Here is a 21226-nt window from a genome sequence, read left to right as displayed (position 1 = left end):
AGAGATTCAGACTCACAGAAACCTGCACCGGCTGATGGGCTGCAGTTGTTGACTGCCTGCCTGTCATTTACCTGTTTTACACTTTCAGATTTCCAAATGTTCATGTTAAAAATAATTCAGCACAAAAACGATGAGATGAAAGATAAAAACATCGAAAAAGTAAGCGAGGCTTTAAATTGTTCGAGTTAATATACAGGATTGTTGAGTAATTATAGGTTTTTAAGTTTTAGGAGATACAATGGAATTAAGTTGAACATTTCAGAAAACAATCTAGCTCAAAAAACATTTATCACATTTATCACATTTATTATTATATATTATTATATTATCTATTTATTAAATTGGTTTATTGATCTGATACTGTAGGCTGGAAGTCTCGTGCCTACAAATAAAATAGCCTAAATTAAATAATTTCCACGCATGGTATAAATTAGTATTTATGTTATTTAGAAAAAAGGTCAAAACCATAAAAATATATTTATTTAGAAGGAAAATTAGCCCAAAAATAGAGGAACTAAATAATGAAGTGTTGTGTGGGTGTTGTGTATTCCCCATTAATGAAACTCTTTATAGGCGTGTGATCCCGCTTTAATATAATAGGTCGCCATTACAGGTGCCTGCTTCCCCTGTATAGTTTCAATGAATATCTGTCTTTGACACCGGCTGCCAACATTACTCAGACAATGGATGCCATTACTGTGACAGCGGCGAACTTACATCTGCAATACACGGACTCACTGAGGTGTATATTACCTGCACCTGCACCGCTTTGTCCCGCAGACGAGTTACTTAATGTGGCCGCTTTACATTGCAAATACTGTGTATTATGGTGTGGAGCAGAGAGGGTTAATACACAAGGTGAAGCAGTAGTTGCACCTTTTCTGCTTTTATTTTGACAGCTAGGCTTTAACTGTAGTCTTGCTGTCTGTTTGTAAATGTATGCATGGTCTGGGTGGACCACCGTGGAACCAAAAGTACCCTCTCTGGGATGCAGAAAGATTTCTAAGTCTAAGTAAGTCGAGCCATATTTTGTCATATTTAGATCAATATTGGATTTAGGTGTCGTGCACGTGTGATCCACTTGACTTTTTATGGAATATTTTTATGTATTCTGTTTGATTATGTTGCAGAGCCAAATGATGAGTAGCTGCGACCATGTACCTTAATTGGGATCCTAATAAACAATGCATCAAAGAAAGACGAAGGGGAAGAAATTAAATCAGGCGCAGTTTAACACATTATCTAAAGGGACGTTTTGGACTTTGACCCTGGAAAAAAAAAAAAAAAGAAGTAGGCCTAATGAAAGCCAAACGGAGCTTGATATCTTGATCAAAAAGACGGATCAATACGGTGTCATTGGCGAATTCAATAACATATTTGATTAAGGTTCGTCCTAAAAAAAACTGAACTCCTCATCTCCTTTTATCAAATACAACTTAAACATCTCAGCTGATACCCCTACCCCTTACTGGAATGAGGCTTTGAGAGGGCGATAACAAGACAAGGTCAATATGCTTTTTTTTTCTTCTTTTTTTTATAGATTTGAGTATTAGGCGAATTATTCCACCTCAAAAAAAACCCGTGGTTTTGTTAAATGTGTATGCAGCTATTTGGTGTATAGTTGTGTACGTGAAAGTGCGTGTTTTGGGCAGAGAAGGTGTGTGTGTGCGTGTGATTTTTCACAGCTTGTCAGATTTAGAGCTTGAATCCACATCCGCGTTGTTAAGCGGGACGCACGCGCCAAAAAGCACTAATGGATTTAATCAATTAGCTTGAACGACGCAGCGTGAATACAATAACGTTAGTTTCGGCTGAGCTCCTCTGGGAGTTGACTCGGTTAAATATTAGACAATGTTTAAGTAGCGAGGGTGGAGGCTAATATCTGGATTAGAGTGTTTTAAAACCTTTTTTTCTGTGCGTAAAATTACCATTAAGCCTATTTTGTGTTTATTTCATGTTAAAAAAAAATGCAAGGCCATACGTCCTTTACTCAATCCCTTTTATTAATGATTCCCAATCTGGTGAGGTGACAGTGAGGGTATCACAGCATTGTCTCATAGCCAAACAAGCAGAATGCTACAGCAGAATGGGCACTGTACTGTCTGAATAGGGATTGTTCTTGGGTTGCTTTGTGATCACAATGTGCCATTGTATTGGACAGAACTCATATATGGGACACTCCTCTGCTTCTTCTTCACTGTGGATCAGTGATGGGCAGACTTGCACAGGTAGAGGACCTGAGGGACTACCGTGAAGGATTTACAAATGGTCCCACTGACTCTATGAAAATGCAATTTGATTGGAGTTTGTGGCAACAGGATGTTTTTTTTGTTTCATCCGAGTGCATGTTTTGAAGGTGTGGACTTGTGGATTTTTCTCTCTCCATGAAGATGCATCAACATCAGCCGAACACGTCTTTTATCCTGGATATTTTGAGAGCTGGATTTGCAGGCGTTTATCCCCCCCTCCCCACAAAAATAACTTGAAGAAAAACCCCACAGGAGTGTAAAGCAAAAAGGCCTCCAATAATGAAGCTCTGTATTCCAGGCCTATAAAGCGCCATCCCACCGACTTTCCTTACAGAGCTCCATTCATATAGGGCTGTATTGTTCCGTCGCTGGAAGGTGTGAAGGTTGGATATAAAGCTGTTGTGTCAGGTGATCTTGGCGGCGAGGGTCTGTGTTGCATTGTGTTGGATTGTATGGGCACAGCAGGTCAGCATCAAGATACACTGTCAAGACTCAGACACCATTCTATGCAGTGGTCTGTGCCCCCCCCCCCCCCTACACCTTCACCTCCACCTTTTTGTTTGAGCAGATTCCACAGTAGACCGAGACCCCCGGTGTGCTGGATGGGTGCTAGCCTCCACACTCCCAGTGTAAACAGCGCCCTGCCCGGCCGGCCCTACAGTACGTCAGGCCAGCTGAGAGGATTACATGCCCCCTGGTGTAGACAGGCTTAATGCGGCCTCATTAGCAGAACACAATGATGCCCCCACCTCTGAGCACAGATAAGAGGCCGGGCTCAGCCAGACTTCAAACATGGCTTAAATCTTAGAACCCGGGTGGTGCAATAAGGGATTTTTAAATGCTGCAAAATCCACGTCACATCATTTCAGAGCTGAAACTAAAACTGATCGAACAGTTTTGACACCTATAAAAAAGCCAAACATTCACGGTGTCCAGAATCTAACAATGCAACAGTCTGCTACTGAAGTCTCTTTTACAACACCAAACATTTAATTATCAGTTTGTTTCGCTCCTATAGTTGAAGACATTGTTTGGCTTTGAACTCACCTTTGACCTCTTAATTATTCCTGACTGCAAAAACAGATCAAACCAAATCAATAAACTAACAATTAGGACAAACAAAAAGCAAGAAAATCGTACAAATTCAAACTAAAATTCTTCATTTTAAGACACAAGTTTCTTAGTTTAAATAAGTTAGAGTTCAAGTTAGACGTTTGACAATTAAAATGTCCTCAGCCGGTTACAAACTTGCACAAATTAATCAACTGATATTCAAAGTTGACCGATTATTGTAAGTAATGACTGTCACCGACACCTTAAACTCACACTCTGACTAATAAAGTGCACTTCCGTCTGATATATAGAGCAAAAATCTAACAAACTCTGACTTAACTCAATCATGTAATAATTAAATTTTCTTCCCCTTTAAGTGAAGTAACTCTGCATCTATCATGCAGACTTGCAGCGAGTGAGACCGGCTAATGAGGCACAGATCCACTCATGCTGAAACACGGCACTATTCTTTGTAAATTAGGAATTGTATTCCACTGATAAGAGTCGTATGCAACGGCCCGAGGAGGTCTTCCCACTCTTCCAATAAGATGTTATGTCTTTAACCACAGTAGGCTTTTTATTACATCCATTTTCCCCCTTCAGTGTGCATGATGTGTGTTGGATCCACACGTCTGTTGTCAGCAGACAGAGGGAGAGAGGCCTGCTGTAATTAGCCCTCATTATTAACTGGAACTAGACTGAGACCTGTGAGACACCGTGATATCTGTGTCTGTCTGAAACGGCTCATTCAAGGGGCGGCAGATAACCAAAACAATCCCGAGCCTGCAGCTCCAGCAGCACTGCTTGGATGTTTAATTAAATAGTGTGAACTGGTTAGACTCAGACATTAGATTATTTGGAGCAGAAACCTGCTTTTCCCCCCTAAAAAACAGACAAGCAAATCTTTTTAAGTCTAAATAAGTGATTCCTTTTTCTCGACTGTGGGGGGAGAAAATACTTGATTTGATTCATTTATTCCTTTGAGTAAACTTTTCTTCTCTGCGGCCACACGATCAACAAAGCCGAGCGACACTGTGAGCTCACTCTTTTCTAATCGTCTGAGACCTGATACAAATTCAAAAGGATCTGCTGCTTTGAAGATAAGCTCTGTAGTTCTGCCATAAACAATGATTGTGCTGTTTCTTTCCTGTGGCCTGATTTATTTAAAGTATTATGCTGTAAGGATTTGGGCTGGTTTTCCTGACAGGGGACGGCTGTGTATGTATCCACTGCTTGTGTAGTTTATTGGATACTTGAGATTCAGGAAAACGCTCAGGGAACCACCGGAGAGTCATCAAAGTGTGACCTTTGTCTCTGGGGAGTGTGATATTTACAAAAAACAACAAAAAAAATCACCTAAAACTGCTTTTTAAAATACTTTAAACTCAGATTGTTTTGCATGTTTTCTTTACAAGTGTTTCTCTTTTTTTTTTGCATAAATGCGAACCTGTGTGTGTTTAACACAATGCTTGCAGTCTTTGCACACACACACAAACATATGCTTCCTTTGATAAAGTGTTTTTATACCAGCAGAATTTCTATGGCAGGCTCCCACTAAGACAATATCTGCGTAAAATACCAAAGATATTTATAGCAAGGGTGCAAGTTTGACTTAAAAAAAAAAAAATAAACACGAGCGTAATGGAGGGTTCAAATACGAGGGGAGCCATTCTCCAAAGCAGCGTATTCTGGTACGTGCTGAGTGCAAAGTGCCATGAAGTGTTGATTGGAATATCTGGAAATCTTAATGAGGTTCTGAATTACAGCAATCTGGACTTTCATTGCGGCGCTATTACCTCAAAATAAAGACATGGAAAAGACGAGATATACGTAAAGTGAGTGAAACTAGAAACTTAGAGGTGACAGGTGAAGTCTCTAAGTGAAAAATAGTCATTTTTATGTCTTAACCAGGCAAAGCTGTGTGTGTGTGTTTGCCTGTGATTGTACTCAGAGAGGAGGGGGGGGGGGGGGGGGGTAAGGGGGGAGGAGGAGGGGTCGGGGGGGGGGGGGGGGGGGGGGGGGGTCTTTTGAACGTCCACACCAGGATACAGCTGCCTATGACTAATTTCAAACTCCCCTTCTAGGGCCTAAGCAAGCCATTTCACAAGTAACACACATCACCAGGCATCTGTTTCCTGTTTTCATTCTTTGAGTTATCTTATTTTCCTTATTTCCCCCTCACCTGTTACAGTTCACGTTCCTTCCATCGCGCCGCACGGCCCGGTTGTGCTCGGACATGAGGCCGTCGGACGTCACACACTCCCAAAAAAACAAAGCAGAAATGCTCGAGTGAATGTGGTAAAAAAAAAAAATCCTGTCATAAATATGCATTCTTCTGATGACTCAACTTTAACAAATATATATTAGAGAATGGAGTTTTTCCAGATAAAGTTTAATGACTGTTCTTCATTCTTACACACAGAACGCCGTTTTTACACGTTTTTAATATAAAATGCAAACACGAGTTAACATCAAACGCAGTCTTTGTCTGATTTATGCCACAGTATTGTACATAGAGATTTATTAGAGACTTCTCCTCACACATAAGAACTGTAATATTTTAGAAGTTTCTCGTCGGTGGGTTTCAGGATCTTCTTCTCCGACATGTTAACGACCCAGCCTGGAGCGAGGCCAAAGAAGATCTGTCGAACATCCTTCCTCATGGCGAGCATTTGATACAGTTCGTCCTTTGAAATGTCTGGCAAAATGTAGCCATACTTCAGTGCCAGGGCTAGCCGGGCCTGCTGGATTTTCTCCGGGTCTGCCAAGTAACCCCTATTTTCAGCAGTTGTGTAATACGGGACCATGTCCTCCCCTGGTAACATTCGCTTAGGAATGGGCTGCCCTCGCACGAAGAAAGGCACGGGCTTGATGAGGATCCCTGCAGAACAACAGAAATAATAAGAGAAGTTATTAAAACACAATAGATGAATGGTTTAATGTGGGGGAGGTGAGGTACTTCTTTAGTTACCGAGACTTATAGGATCATAGAAACTCGTAGTGACGACCCCGCCGTTCCTCTCTATAGCAGCGATGGCTCCTTCAGAAGCTCTCTGAACCTCTATGTTGATTTTTGCAGCAAAGATGTCAGCGCCCTGAAACACAGAAAACACAGGAGAAGGATAAACAGCAGGCATCAGGTGGATAAACATCTGAGTCTGTGACAGAAGGACAATACTGTCATGTGCTGCCACCTACTGGCAGGACACGGTACAAAAGCCCCAAAATGACCTGATGCTCTGGACGCTGAACACCTGGTTTCATTGTTGTGCAGTTAAAACCGCAAACACTTATGGGATGCTTTGACACTTCTGTGGGCTGTTAAGATGTTTGTAGTCCCCTAAATCCATAACTTGAATTTAGAATCAGATATTTTTAAAGGAAATGATTGAAATGTTTTGGAGGACTGATGATGTATGAAGGAGTATTAGTGCAACACGAGGGGGGAAAAAAGACTGAGATTAAAGTCATACATTTACAAGAATTAACTCAAATTTACTAGAATAAAGTCCAGGGTGTAACCCCGCCTCTCGCCCAATGACAGCTATGATCAGCCCCCCGCGACCCTGAACATCAGTTTGACTCAGGTTGTTTCCCTAATTAGCCAAATTTGAATTTGAAATCTAGCCCAAAACTCTTCTGTTGACATGAAATGCATTAGAATAACGGACAGAAACAGAGCAGAGTGTGAAGTGTTTCTTGATCTTTGAAGATGTGAGAACGACCTTCAAACCCTCTGACAACCAAACAAGGGGTGAAAAGGTCCATCATGAACAAGACGCTTTAAGCATGCGGAAGTTACCTCATCAACCAGCTGCACTCCGAAGTCCCTCTTCATTGGCTGGATCGTCACCCCTCTGGCGTTCACCAGCTGAGTCAGGTCTACGGGCTGCGTGGGATCAACTCGCCCCAGGTCGATCAGGTACTGCAGACGCTTCAGTGACAGAGGCTGATACTGAGGACGCCGACTGAGGAAGAACACACAAACGGTGTCGATTTAAATAAATAAAAATGTATCGTTTGAGTAACTTTTAACAGCACATACCTTCTTCTACTAGCAGATAGATGTGCATAGTGAAGTGTCAAACTGTTACCTGTGTCCTTCATTGTAGCCATATTTTGGGATGCGTAGATAGAAAGGAGTCTGACCCCCCTCAAATCCAAGCCGAGGTCGGGTGCCTCTCTGCCGCTGTCCTTTATGCCCCCTGCCGCTTCTATTACCACCGTGCTGTCCTCTGCCCCGCTTTTTTTCCTTTCATCAAAGAAACAGCAGTTTTATTTTAGCCAGATTGTTCTAATCAAAACAACCGACAGAATAGGATGTTTTTTTTTGTGTGTGTGCAAAATCCTGCAGATCGTCATGCTTTATTTAGTAATACAAATCTACAAAAACTTCTGACAGAAAGTCAGTTTTAGACTGAGCAAATGTAAACAACCAAAAGAGGAGTGCCATTTAAAAGAATCCCAGTAAGGGTCGAGAAAGCTGCTGACCGGGGTCTGATTAAATAGTGGACCAGAAAAGCCTTCATGAAGCTATAAGGCATTTTTAGATTTAATACATTTCATAGAATCTTGAAAATAAATTGATAATTATTTTTAAATCTCTATAAATTGTGGGGTCACTTCCAAGACTTTACATTTACCGTAAAACTTCTATTAGCTTTGATTTACTTCAGTCTGCCTTTATTTGGGACAGCCTGCGTCAGTAAGAGACGGGCTTTTTATTATTTTCAAAGAACACTCGTGCACAGCAAAGGGAGGGAAGACAATAAATTGTACACTAAGAAAGAAAGAAAGAAACAAGACATATATTTAACTTTGTACAACATTAGGATATCACCATTCATTAGATATTGCTTAGTTAGACAGTGTACAAAAACCGGCTTCACGGCCTGTACCAAGCTATAATTACTCTGCCTTTCTTGGACTGGTGTTTTAGTTCATCTTTATCGGCCCTGCTGCTTTTTCTCCATAATTTTAAACCAACAAGCCGGACACTTTACACTAATGTCACTTTATAATACTGTCCCCTTATTAACAACACAGAAGCACCTGTCACACAAAGACAAAGGACTTCAAATAATTCACAGGAGCACCATCTGTTTCACTAAGAGAGTGCCTTACAGTATATATATATAGATATATATATATATTTAGATCTAGTTTAAGACTAAATAAATGAATAAATATGTGGAAATGTCAGTGAGATACTGTTTTTTTTTTTTCGTGATGCTGTAACAAAAATGTATTGTGATATACTCTGTACGGTGCATAATGAATTGGTAAGGAGGACTTACAATGGGGCTGCCAGTGGCTGTGTTCACCTGCAGCCAATTTAATTTAATTTTAATTGTTTTTGAATTAAGTGTTCTGTTTTGTTTTAATTAATGTTTTGTGAAAGAGGGGTAGATATCATAAGATTAATCTTCTTCCTGCTCCTTTTCATTCAAAATTTGAGATTTTATGTTTGTTTGTTTTTCTTAACTTTATTGTTTGTTTTTTTATGAAATAAAATTGACAAATAAAATAAATAAAAAAATAACATTTTTTGCAAATTATTTTTATATTTTTGTTTATCTGTATTTTTTTATTGGCAATTTTTTACATAGTAACTGTAGTCAAGGGGACTGGTCCTTATGTGTATTATGGGATGTGCTCTTATTTGGAGTATTAAGGGTATGCAGAGATTAATAAAAAAAATAATTTTAAATAATAAATAATAATAAATAAAAATAAAAAAAAACTAATTTATTACCCAAGATCCAATTTAAAATGTATCCCAAAGTAAATAAGAAAATTAGTCCATTGATTCAATTTCAGATGTACAGGAAGTTCGTTAATTTAGTAAGTATTTAGCTTTAATGGCAACATTGCACCTTCCTGGTTTACTTTGGGTGTTATGAGGAATTTTGCCTCAGTACATATCAGCCTCTGCTAGCGTAGCAAGCTAACCCACTATACTAACTAAAAGGTTTCTGTCACAGCTATAAATGAGATAAAGCATCCAAACTTACCGGCTTAGTGGACCCAGGTTCAGGTCTCAAGTTTGCTAAAGTTATCCGGGGCAGGTTTTGCAAAACATCTAAAGCTTTACCACCAGGCTTTTTGGGGAAAGACATGTTTCTGTAGCTCACATGTCAATGTTAGCCAAACCGAGCCAAGGACATGCAGGTCACGTGACCGAGGGCAGCGGAAGTACTAATCGATAACTCGGCGACTCTTCAAAATAAGAGCACGGCAGTCAAAACATGTATCAAACTGCTGAGCTGCATATCAGTATAAATCAGATTTCATAGATGATTAAAAGTTAAGGTAGTTTAATGCTTGATTACACTTAATTGGCACAAATTGCAAATTAAAAAATAAATTGTACGCCGCCAGAAATCCGTGTCAAAGATCACAAGATGCTACGTGTTTCACTTTTAAATATGATATGGATGTTTCAAATTGTATTTATAAGGCACATTTAAAAACAGAAACAGCTCACCAAAGTGCTTTACGTGAATCAATAGAGCATTACAGTATAAAAAATAAAATTAAAAAATTAAAATAAGACAAACACACAAACACAAATACACACACCGAATACTAACAATATAATTAGACAATAATATGTGTTTGGATGGTTGTAGTTTAATGCTAGTGTTGTTTTATTATCTAATTGGTATTATTTCTGAGTCGCCCGGTTGTGCTTTGCTGCTACTGTTGAGGATTTGATTATTACTAAAGTAGAGCACATTGACAGTTCAACTAACCAATCGTCGCTCTGCATTTGTAACGGACCTCTAGCGAGAGCCAATCACTTACCGGAGGAGGCGGGACTTCAAAGGGTGTCAGTGCTATGGACCAGTAGCGTGCTGGTGAGGTGTTTTTTTTCCCCCTTGGATCCGGAGGTGTACTGTGTTTTTTTCTGAAGATTTCAACTTCCCAAAGACAAATTGAAGGCTGCCAGTTGTGATTGGAGACGGTGGCACCTTGACCTCCACCGTTGAACGAAGTTTGATAACTCAGCTTTTGTGGAAATCGAGACGATAGGTGGTGTCGTAGCTAACTTGTTACTCATATCAGCTGCCTCAGCGCTGTATGTGCGGCAATAACATGTCAGCGCCTTTACCTGCCATCGTGCCTGCTGCCCGGAAAGCCACTGCAGCGGTGAGTTCACCTGGAAACACGAAAACTATGCAGCTTTTACACCAAATTTACTGCAGAAATCCTGACATTCACAGCCCACACTTCTCAACTCTTCAATGTCTTTCTTTACAGGTGATTTTTCTCCATGGCCTTGGAGATACTGGGTATGCAAAGACACCTCTTTTCTGTTACTTTATAAACACATAAGGATGCATCAACAGAGCTCTGATTTTGTCCTCTCCAACAGGCATGGCTGGGCAGAAGCTTTTGCAGGCATCAGGATACCACATGTGAAATACATCTGCCCTCATGCGTAAGTATTCACCGCAGCTGTCACGTTACTCAGAACATCTGCAAGTGTTGGAAAAGTTTGGAAACACAATCTGAACATTTTACACTGTCTCTAATCCACAGTAATTTGTATTTAAAGGTGTCAATCTCTTTATTGAACCCTGTTTATATTTTAATTCCTGCACAGGTTATGTAGATTTTTTTTGGTTATAGGTCTAATTTTTAATTGTGTGAGTTTAATTTTGATCAAAAGGGGGGGCAGAGGATGCTTTTAGATGTTCCAAATGCATCATGTCATGTGTCTGTCACGTCTGGATCAATAAAGTATCTATCTAACTATTTATCACTATCCATCACTTACAATTACAACGTCATGTTTTGTTTCTCTAATCATTTCAGGCCCACGCAGCCTGTCTCGTTGAACATGAGAATGTCAATGCCTTCCTGGTAAGTGTTGCACTGATTGAACATATTTGTAAAGACTGTGTGATAGAAAAGGAGCCTCACATGCTGTTGTTTTTTTTCATCCTCATTTTCAGGTTTGATATCTATGGGTTGAACCCGGATGCAGAAGAAGATTCGAGCGGTATTAAAAGGGCGTCGGAGAACAGTACGTCGTTGTTATATTTCATTTAAACTTAACGTTCATTGTTTAGAAAAGTTAGTATTTTCTAAGTCAGTTATTTTCTTTGATATCTCCACAGTTAAAGCCTTGATAGATCAAGAGGTGAAGAATGGAATACCTTCACACAGAATTATGCTGGGTGGATTTTCACAAGTAAGTGTGGCATGCATGCAGAGGATGTGTTACATAATGCTGTTTTTGCTGTGAATCACTGCTTATGTGCCTTACACTTTTAAATAGCCCAATGTAAAAGACACACACACATACATTGTGTATGTCTCCAGAGAAAGAGTCATAAAATGTCAAAGTCGTACACTTGAAAAACCCGGATTGCACAACAACTTAATGCAAACATGTTAATTCATTTGTTATGCTACTTTGTTGTGACAAAGATCACAATTTGAAGAGATTAATCTAGTTTGAACTAGTTAAAATAGTGCAGCTTGTCATAATAATAATACAGTGTTAGCTCTGATGACAAAAGCGTGTGCAGACACTTAATGGTAAACACAAAAACATTATAAAGACTTCTTAAGAGAAACCAAAGTGTAAGAAAACCCCCATCCTATGATGGTGGGCTGTGTGCAGGACTATTTCTTGGCTCTAAGCAGTTGCCAGGCAACCAGCAAAGACTACAAGAAGTTCTTGTGCCTGTGCCAACAACTGGCAGTGGAGCACAAAACACCCTGAGATATTCTTTTTAGTTTATATCGCAAGGTCAAAACTAATATTGATAGATTCTTGATTCAACCAATCAGGTTGCAGCAGGAACACACACCTACTCACACACAAACACATACACACAACAGTTTTCTGTATGCACTTAATAATGAATCCTAAATACACACATCTGACATCGTTTTCTGTCATTTCTTCTCTATTTCTTCAGGGTGGAGCTCTGTCTCTCTACACGGCTCTGACGTCTCAACAGAAGCTCGCCGGCGTGGTCGCTCTGAGCTGCTGGCTTCCTCTCCGTAACTCCTTCCCTCAGGTAGAAAAAAAACAAACAGGCTGGTTTTCACCTGCGCTTCCTAGAGTTTTTGGTAAATCCGTAAATCCTGAAACTTCCAAATCCAGATTCATCATCTGTTTTGGTTTTAGCTTTAATTTAGTACAAGTCATCTTAAGTTGTTCCAAATAATACAAGTCAATCCCCCCTTTGTTAATTTGATTGAGAATTTCTAATTTAATTGAATTACTAGAAATCCCAATGAAGTCTGTGCAGTGCATGTGTGAAAGCTGCTATAATCAGATAATTAGTATAATCCTAATCGCCTCTATTCTCAGGCCTCTGCCAACAGTGCAAACAAGGACATGCATGTCCTCCAGTGCCACGGCGATGCCGACCCCCTGGTTCCGTTTATATTTGGCAGCCAGACGGCAGAGAAGATGAAGAGCCTCATCAATCCAGCCAACATCACCTTTAAGTCGTACCGGGGTCTACCTCACAGCGCCTGTCCAGAGGTCAGTGGGTTTAAGTTTCCCTTCCACTATTCTGGCCTTAGGCCCTGCGTCCACCTAAGGTTTTTTTTTTTCTGAGGGCCGGCGTCTTTTTTCAATTGTTTTCAATTTGGAGAGAGCGTTTGAAGCAGTAGACAACCGTCGGGACAAAAAGTGCATTGTCTAGCCTCTTTTCTCCGAGCGATCCGCCTTTTTTTGTCTGGCTGCTCAGAGTGCTCGAGTTGAAAAGTTGAGATGTTGTTGACGTCACCGGCGCTATTTTTCAGATCTATGGTATTCCCTGTATTTTTGCCTCCCATAGATCATGTCTTTTACCCAAATCCTCTTTGCTCCGTGTCTGCTGGACTAAAAGTGATCTCAAATGTAAAACATGCAGTAAAAAGTAACGGAGCAGTGTCAGTTATGCAGCTGTCGTTGTCAACACAACGACTGTTGTCATAGAGACAGGATGGACGTGCAGTGCTTTTATTCTCAGCGCACAACTGCTTCATGCAAGCAATCCCGAGCGCACGGCCAGCGCTTTTCTGCCCAGATAAAGGCTAGGTGGACACAAGGCCTTAGTTTTGTTCTTTATTATATGAGCTTTTATTTTGTATCTTTGCAGGAAATGGTTGATGTCAAGCGATTCATAGAGAAGCAGCTCCCTCCCATCACTGATCTGTGAAATCAGGATTTACCACACATGATGCACAGCTCCGTCTGAGTGTTTTGGGGCTCAGAGGGCTCGAGGAATCACTGACTGACTTGACAATGAAAAAGCAACGCTGCTACTCACAGAGCCAGGCGGGACTGTGGCTACACGTTAGCCCAGGGAGAGGCCTGACTGGAACGATGCTGCATCCTGACCTGGATCCACACAATCAGTGTTACAGTAGAGTGACTCTAGTTGGTTGATTGTAAAGCCATTTACTTTTAGGAAACGTGTACTGGAATAACTAGGGCTAAACTTTATGGTTTAATACATGCTATCTCACAAACACATGGGCTGTTAATTCTTTTATTGTTGTCTGTAGTTTATTTGTTGATGAATTAACTTGTGTTTTCATGCAAACATTTCTTGTTTCAGATATTTTTGGGTCTGTTTTAAATATAACATCAAACACTTTTGGGTTGTGGAAAAGTTGTCGCACAACAACCAAATTAAAGATATGAACCCAGACATTATTTTTACATCTTAAAATAATCAACAGTTTACAATAAATGAAACATCTTTAAATGTGTTTTGAACAATTAATAAATATCACGAGAGGGAGTGATGTACTGAATATATCAGCACTGCTGTGATTGGCTCGTAGAAAGATAATCACAGCAGGGCTAATATCCAGAACAACATCTCGACCTTGAGTGTGATATCACTTTATAGAAGCAGAAAATAGTGATGGAAAAAGTAAAAATCATCATTTTTAGTATTATTTCTTAACTCCATCAAATCAACCAGTTCCACTATTTAGCTGAAACTAGACTGTTGCCAAGCAACCCGAACATTCTATTTTACTCTGTTGGTGTCCATGGTTACCACAGAGCAACTTCTTTGTAGTATGAACCTTTACTTGAATGTTAAAATAAATAAATGTGATCCTGAAATCAGAGTCTGTTTGTGGGAGTTTTGAGATCGATGAATAAAGAAAAAACTGTTAGCTGTAAATGTCTATGAAAAGTATTCAGAACTCCAGGTTGAGGAGGAATGATACAAATTGTGAAAAGTCCCAGTGACGCCTCTAGGTTGGATCCAGGAGCCCCGGAAGTCTCAAACGCACGGCAGCCAACAAAGCCAGTTTTTAGCAGCATAAATTAACATGTTTACAGCCTGGTACAAAACATTTAATAGGTCTGATTAGTTATTGTCATCATGGGCACACACTGTAGGGGGGTGATTTTTTTGAAACGCCTCTATTTTGATTTTGAAAACGATACGTGTTATCCATAGTTAGGAGCGTAGCTGACCTGATTGACAGGTGGGCGGGATGTAACCGTTTGTCATAAGGCTTAAAACCCGTCTCAGCTCCAGCTCTCAGCCTGTCGTTAGGTTGACTGAACGTTAGGCTGAGGCAGGATTTCCATCATGGCGGCTGCTGCCGATGAGTCTCCATAGCAGCAGGCCGTCCCACCAAAGATCCAGAGTAACCTACGACAGCTCAGGAGCCCCCAGGACTGTTGTATAATATGAACAAAGAATTCTGAGGAAACACAACAGCAGGACACAACATATGATTGTGCTTTATTTGATTGGTGAGAATTCAAATATCTATTTCACACAAGATCCTTTTGTAAATACACAAATATATCAGTGGTCATCATGGTCGTGTATCCAGTACTCTCTTCGTCCCTGTTTTATTTAAAGTAAATATTTCATGACTAATATCACAGTATTGAAACACAGACAAGCTCTATCCAAGGGTATCAGCTCATTGAGTTGTAAAAACGTTTCTTTGAGAAGAGCTGAAAGCACCAACATGTGAAGTCTTTGTCGCACCGTGTTTTCGTTTGACCAAAGGTGCGAGTTTAGAAGATCTTATTCCAAGGCACTTTCCTTCTTCTTCAGTTACTGTTAAATAAAACCTACTAGCTTCTACAAGAACTGGATATGCATTAAGGCTCAGTAATCCTAAATACAAATGCAGTGCTCACAGATACATGCTGTCCCTCATTAAACAAGGTAGAAAAGTGCAATGTCAAGCGCTTGGGAGTATATAAAAATATAGATATGTTTTTTGAACAAGTAACCGGTGCTGGACATAGCATTTGTTCTCATATGCTCCAAGCTAATCATGGGTAAATAAACAGCAGTAACAGCTGGATAAAGACAAGTCTAAAGAAGTGTCTGTCTTTCTGTACTCCGGCAGGAAAAACACACCACGGAAAACTCCTTCGGGTGGGACGCATGCGCCATTTTGAAAAGTTCAGTGTGTGGCGGTTTCCGGAGTCTACGGCTCAGGGGGGGGCTCCTCCAGGTTCTTCAGCAGATCCGTGTACTCAGAGGAGTTGATGAAGCGGGGGTACGAGTCTCTCTGCATCAGCGTGTAGATCTGCTGCTGAGCGTCGTCAAACGTGCACGAGGTCGGCTCCAGCATGTTGCGGTTTATCACCTCTCGAACGCGGGAATCCAAACTGACCTGAAGGAGGCGTGAAGGTAAGAGGTTGAAGCTCAGTGAAATGTGAACAGGCTGGACATTCAATGTAGAGTCGGCCATTTTTTAATGAGATTGTTTGGTGTCAGAGGCTGCTGAACTAAAAAAATCAACAACTACACCTCTCCTTTAAAGGACCAATCTGTAAAATATCTACTGAATTCATTGATAAAGGTATCTTACTATATGATCAGACATTAAAGAAACATGCTGTGTTGAAGTGCTTCTCTGACAACAATGCAGCAGCCAGTATGTCCTCCTTCTAACTTTAGATTCTGGTCCTGAATGCTCTGGATTTGTTTGGACCAGAGAAGGTAGGCGGTTTTAAGGCACCGCCCTACACGGCCGTTTTGGACACCCCTCGGTTTGCCAGATATGAGACCAGTTATCAGGTCAAACCAACAGGTGTTGCAGCGATGGAAACGGGCAAAGAGAACTGGTTCAGATAGAAGTGATTGTACCCGACCTAAAAAGCCTCTGCATGTTTCTAATAAGCTCCACGAGCAGAAACGTGCTCAAACTAGGATCAATATTGGAGATGCTTTTGAAAAATGGAGAGAGGCTAGAACGCAGAAAGGTTTACAGACCGATGCAGAGCTGGATAAACACTAAACCACATGGCAAGCGATATCTTACATATTGCACCTTTAAAGGTTGAAATCAGCTGTAGCGACAAAAAGTGCTCTCTAGCTTATATCTCACCTCTTTAGGGGACAGGATTGAGATGAAGTCCTCGTATATTTGACGCACTTTCTCCTCCACCACAGTCTTGTTGGTCTCCTTTTTGAGATCCTCGCAGGCGAGCCAGAACATCATGTTCTCCTCGCTGAACTCCGTCCTGAGGAACTGCCTGAAGCAGCTGCGGCCGGCTGCACTCTTCATCACCTTCTCAAACGAAATCGACCAGGAGCGGGCGTCTTCCAGAGTAGGCTTCAGGCTGGACGAGAACAGATGAGTTGATTTATTGTTTATTTAATATGAAAGGAACGGCAACACCACATGACACACGGTGCTCTTGTGGAATTGTTTCGTGTGTTCAGTTGTTACCTTTCTTCACAGTTTGTGGTTCCCTCTGTTCTGTGCTCAAACGTTGATCTCTGTACAGTCTCATCCTCACCCCGAACAGTCAAACTAAAAGAAAAAAAACATTTACAATGAAAGTTGGTTTTCCTTTGAGCAGCAAACTCCAAAAATATTCAGATTGATCTCCCTTTGGATATGTGGTCATTATCAGGTTGAAACAAGAGAGTTTGTAATTTTCTTAAAGGTCACATATTCTCCTCCTTTTCCGTTTAATAAGTCTCAGAGCTCCTCAAAACATGTGTGTGAACTTTCTTGTTCTAAATCCACTCTGATCCTGTATTTGATCATGTCTATAAACCCCTCTATTTCAGCCCTGCTCAGAACAGACTGTTTCTGTGTCTGTACCTTTAAATGTAAATGAGCTGTGTCTGACCACGCCCCCTCTCTGGAAGGACTTGAGTGTCTCAGGCTTTCTCGCTCCATGTCCTATTGTTTACGGCGAGAAGGCAGACTCAGAGGGCAGAACAAACACCTAGCTGTGGGAATGCATCCACCTTTGGGAGGGGCTACTGCTCTTTGTGATGTCATAAAGGGAAAATCTCCAAACGGCCTGTTTGAGCACACATTTTCTGAAAAGTGGAGCAGGGAAAAGATGGACTGGGTGGACTTTTCTCATCATTGGAGGGTTTGTAGACAGACTAGAGACACACATTAGAGTTAACAGAAGAACCAGACTCAGTGGTAGACAGCCATCTTGTCCATGACCAGATTGGCACCTCTTCAAAAGTCATGAATTAACACACCATATCTAATTTATTTTAATACAAATGTAAAATTGCCCTTTCTGGTTTAACAAGTGGAAATTCACTTTTTTGGTGGGGCAGGGAATTAACTTGGATATCAGTCAACATGCTTTGCTTTTTTTATGGGCCTATTTCTCATATTTGATGCATTGCATGTTGTTTGTATTATTGAAATAACAAAACACCTTAAGTAGCTTCAGGAGGATCTACTGGGAACGTTGGGAAGGGTTGCGATAATAGATAATTGTGTCAACTGGCCGCAGCGTCCTGTGGGTATTTCCTGTGTGTGTAATTAAAACAGCCCATGTAGCAGCTGGCTGCAGATTAATTGGTTCAGGTGAGAGTCCAACGTGAGCCATCCCACCTGGGAACGAGGCTGTCGCAGCCTTGCAACAAATACTATGGAATGATAAGCGATGTAGAGACAACGGGTGTCATCCCCAGCGGAGTGAATTAACATGGCCGTGTCCCGCACACAGCAGGTGGACTGTTCTCAGAGGAAACCGAGGTAAACGCCGGTTGATTCCAAAACAGATAACCCCCCCCCCCCCGAGGCCTCCGACCAATGAGATCCAGCGTGGGTCACAGGGCCTGTGTGTTTCTGTTTTTCTCGGCTGCCGTAGCGTGGGCCGTTGTGTTGTTCAGTGAGTGGGAGGATGGAGCCAGAATGTAAGATGTGTTCACAACTGAGCGTTTCGGACTACATGATGAAATGAGCGATATCTTCATTTTCTATAAACTTATGCAGATCGCTGCTGCGTCCTTTAGCATTGGATACATCACCAGATCTTGCAGCGGCCTTTCAAATAAAATAAAAATAAGTTGTACAGACTTGTTCCAGATTGGTGCCGTGGAAACGATTGTTAATATAATTCCTCCAATTTGAAATGTTTTTATGTTTTGTTCTGCATAATAACTCAGGGATATAAATACTGCATCTACCAGTGTTGACTTTTTGCAACGTCTCATTCAGTGACAACATTTTCTGCCGCACTGCATTCACAAACCTGTCGTATTGATGAGCAATGTAACGCTACAGTTGGCTCAAACCGGCACAAAAACAAATGACGTAGAGTACGTTTCAGATCTCCTCTTCAGGGAGCTTTCCATTCTTATTTGGGGATACTTTTACTTTTACACGCTGGCTGTACTCCAGGGGTATTTTCATATACAACCAAGATGGCTGCTGCTGGTGTGGAAAGTTCTGAATCCGTCATGGACTCAAGTGTTTAAAGGAAAATTTTTGAAGTTCATTCAAATGCTAACTGCTGACAAATCAAATCACAGCTGAGCCTCAGGAGGTAAGACGTGACGTAATGTTTACAAGATATCCAAGATGGCAGGCAAAGCAGAGTCTGATGCTATGACTGTTTTTGCTTTTATGTCAGTGCTACTTGTTATTTGACGTATTCACAGTTTCAACAAAAGAGAGGAAAAGAAAATACTGGCGAGCGAGGAAGAGTGTGAAGTTGCCATATTAAGTGCACGACAATCTCACCGTACACTGACTGGTTGTGTACACACATCCTGCTGTGTTTTCCAAGGGGGCTTGGAAAAAAGTCGGATAAAATCTGGCTAAAATTTGGTAATTTGCGTTCACATATGCAGCATCTGTGACAATCTGGGGACATTTCAGCAGTTTAGTGCATGTGTGAATGCAGCTTTAACAGCTGATGAAGAATATCTGGCTATAGATAAAGGATGGACAGGAGGATGAAAACCCTCATTTCATGCGACATGTATCCAGTTGTCTCTCAGTGAATCGTCCCTTATCACCCCCTAAGACCATACGTCTCCTGTCTGCAGCCCGCTGTGTGGGAAGCTGAGGAGTGTCATTACCAGGAGCAGCTACAGCAGCAGCACCAGCAGAAGCAGCAGGCGTTTGAGGCGTTGGTGGGGGTGTTTCCCATTCTGTGGCGTGCTTGGAGGACACTGGCAGCTGTTTCCTGGTGAACCTGCATCTGTCTCTTACGCATCTCCAGCCGCTCTGAGCCCATGGACTGAGGGGAAGAGAGACGGGTGACAAGCAGAGTGAGAGGGGAGCGGTTTACTGGAAGATTACCGCATTAAGATGGAGCATCACACACATCACACACACACACACAAACACACACACAGATTTACAAACTCAATCCAAGAAATCACAGGAGATTAAAGATCTGACATGATCCAAGAAGGCCTGAAAGAAGAGGATGAATCAAACCCTGATCTATAAATCAAAAATACACAATCAATGTGACTCTGTTATTGATAACATCAGCCAATTTTAAACATCAATATCTGAGGTGTCTTGAGGAATGCACGAGCACTTCATAAGCATGAACTATCGGGGGGTCAACTTCTGTGCAATGCATCCACAAAAAAAAAATACATTTTTCATCATTTCACGAGGGTATGATGCGTTTACGTGCAGGACTCGCATCACTGTAAGCATCATTAGCCGAAAATGGCAAATATCCTACCAGTGTTTTACCATCAATGTGACAAAAAAAATGTGATGAGCAACAACCGCCTTCCTTCCTCTCTTCTCCGCTTCCTCCTCGTCTATCAGGGATGAGCGATAATGATAGCGACAAGGCGTTTTACTCATGGACCGCAGCGATCGCATCCATCAGTCGCATCCTCGGGAGGATACACTCACACTCACATGATGGTTGATTCAAGGCAAGCAGTCATGTCGAAGCAGGCATCATGCAGCCGTTTATAGGAACATCATCTAATTATCCGATCAGAAAAGCTGATCATTTTAAGGATGTTTTTCCTCACAAGGTAAAAAGCAGCAGACGTGCAAATAATCAGATTGTGTTTGTTCAGCGAGATGTCAGCGCAGTGTGTTTGCACGGTATGAAGATGAATCCTGTTTCTGCCTGCTGGAATATCCACATGAAGATGCTTCATGCAACAGCCTCACTGCATCCTGATGAATTATATGTTTTATTCCCCCCCACCCCCAAAACAAAAATGCAAAAAGAAACCACGAGAAGACATGCTGATTTCACCACCGTTAAAAGTCGAATATAAAGGCGTACTCACTGTGTCACCATGAATGCCAGAATAAAGGTGATTTTTTAGGCTCGATCACATCCGTCTGCCTCTACTTGACACAAACCAGTTGGTGTTCTCTCTGCGCATGCGTATCCTGTAAGTGTGAGAAATATTTTTTTTTCTGTGCTCATGCGTTACCAGCCAGAACACAATGTGCGCAGAGATGTTTTTTTTTATTTTTCAGGACAGATTTAGGCTGACTGTCGATGTGCACTGATTCAAATGCAATAATATTAAAGACTGTTTTATTTATTGCAGTTGCAGCTGATGTGTTGTAAATAATGATCTGATATTGAATAATGGAAATTATGAAATAAATGTGTTACAATCCTAACACAATCCAATGGGATTACATCGTTTATTTGGAAAAATGTGGGAATGTATTATTGAAAGCGTAATACGTTCAGGACGATAAAG

At 41.1% G+C, this 21226-nt stretch overlaps 3 protein-coding genes across 3 annotated transcripts; 1 reads left to right on the top strand and 2 right to left on the bottom strand.

Annotated features, from left to right (window-relative positions):
• Window positions 1-5675: 5675 nt before the first annotated feature.
• On the bottom strand, window positions 5676-9489 carry mrpl15 (mitochondrial ribosomal protein L15). The gene is made up of 5 exons (XM_061064285.1): window positions 9317-9489; window positions 7397-7554; window positions 7105-7270; window positions 6274-6397; window positions 5676-6183 (listed from the first exon to the last, which is right to left on the bottom strand). Exons 1-5 carry the CDS (start codon window positions 9419-9421, stop codon window positions 5840-5842), a joined length of 897 nt encoding a protein of 298 aa, XP_060920268.1. The 5' UTR covers window positions 9422-9489; the 3' UTR covers window positions 5676-5839.
• Window positions 9490-10166: 677 nt separating this feature from the next.
• Window positions 10167-14398, top strand: lypla1 (lysophospholipase 1). Its single transcript, XM_061064286.1, has 9 exons — window positions 10167-10454; window positions 10566-10597; window positions 10681-10746; window positions 11124-11171; window positions 11264-11334; window positions 11429-11502; window positions 12239-12340; window positions 12637-12813; window positions 13415-14398. Exons 1-9 carry the CDS (start codon window positions 10386-10388, stop codon window positions 13472-13474), a joined length of 699 nt encoding a protein of 232 aa, XP_060920269.1. The 5' UTR covers window positions 10167-10385; the 3' UTR covers window positions 13475-14398.
• A 618-nt stretch (window positions 14399-15016) lies between these two features.
• LOC132994385 (regulator of G-protein signaling 20) lies at window positions 15017-20949 on the bottom strand. Its single transcript, XM_061064702.1, has 5 exons — window positions 20798-20949; window positions 19604-19764; window positions 16986-17069; window positions 16641-16875; window positions 15017-15923 (listed from the first exon to the last, which is right to left on the bottom strand). The coding sequence occupies exons 2-5, from the start codon at window positions 19759-19761 to the stop codon at window positions 15735-15737; spliced, it is 666 nt and encodes a 221-aa protein (XP_060920685.1). The 5' UTR covers window positions 19762-19764; window positions 20798-20949; the 3' UTR covers window positions 15017-15734.
• Window positions 20950-21226: the final 277 nt, after the last annotated feature.

Source organism: Labrus mixtus, chromosome 19, assembly GCF_963584025.1.
Source record: "Labrus mixtus chromosome 19, fLabMix1.1, whole genome shotgun sequence".
NCBI classification, from domain to species: Eukaryota; Metazoa; Chordata; class Actinopteri; order Labriformes; family Labridae; genus Labrus; species Labrus mixtus.
The sequence above is the reverse complement of the archived record's forward strand: the minus strand, read 5'-3'. Positions and strand labels throughout refer to the sequence as shown.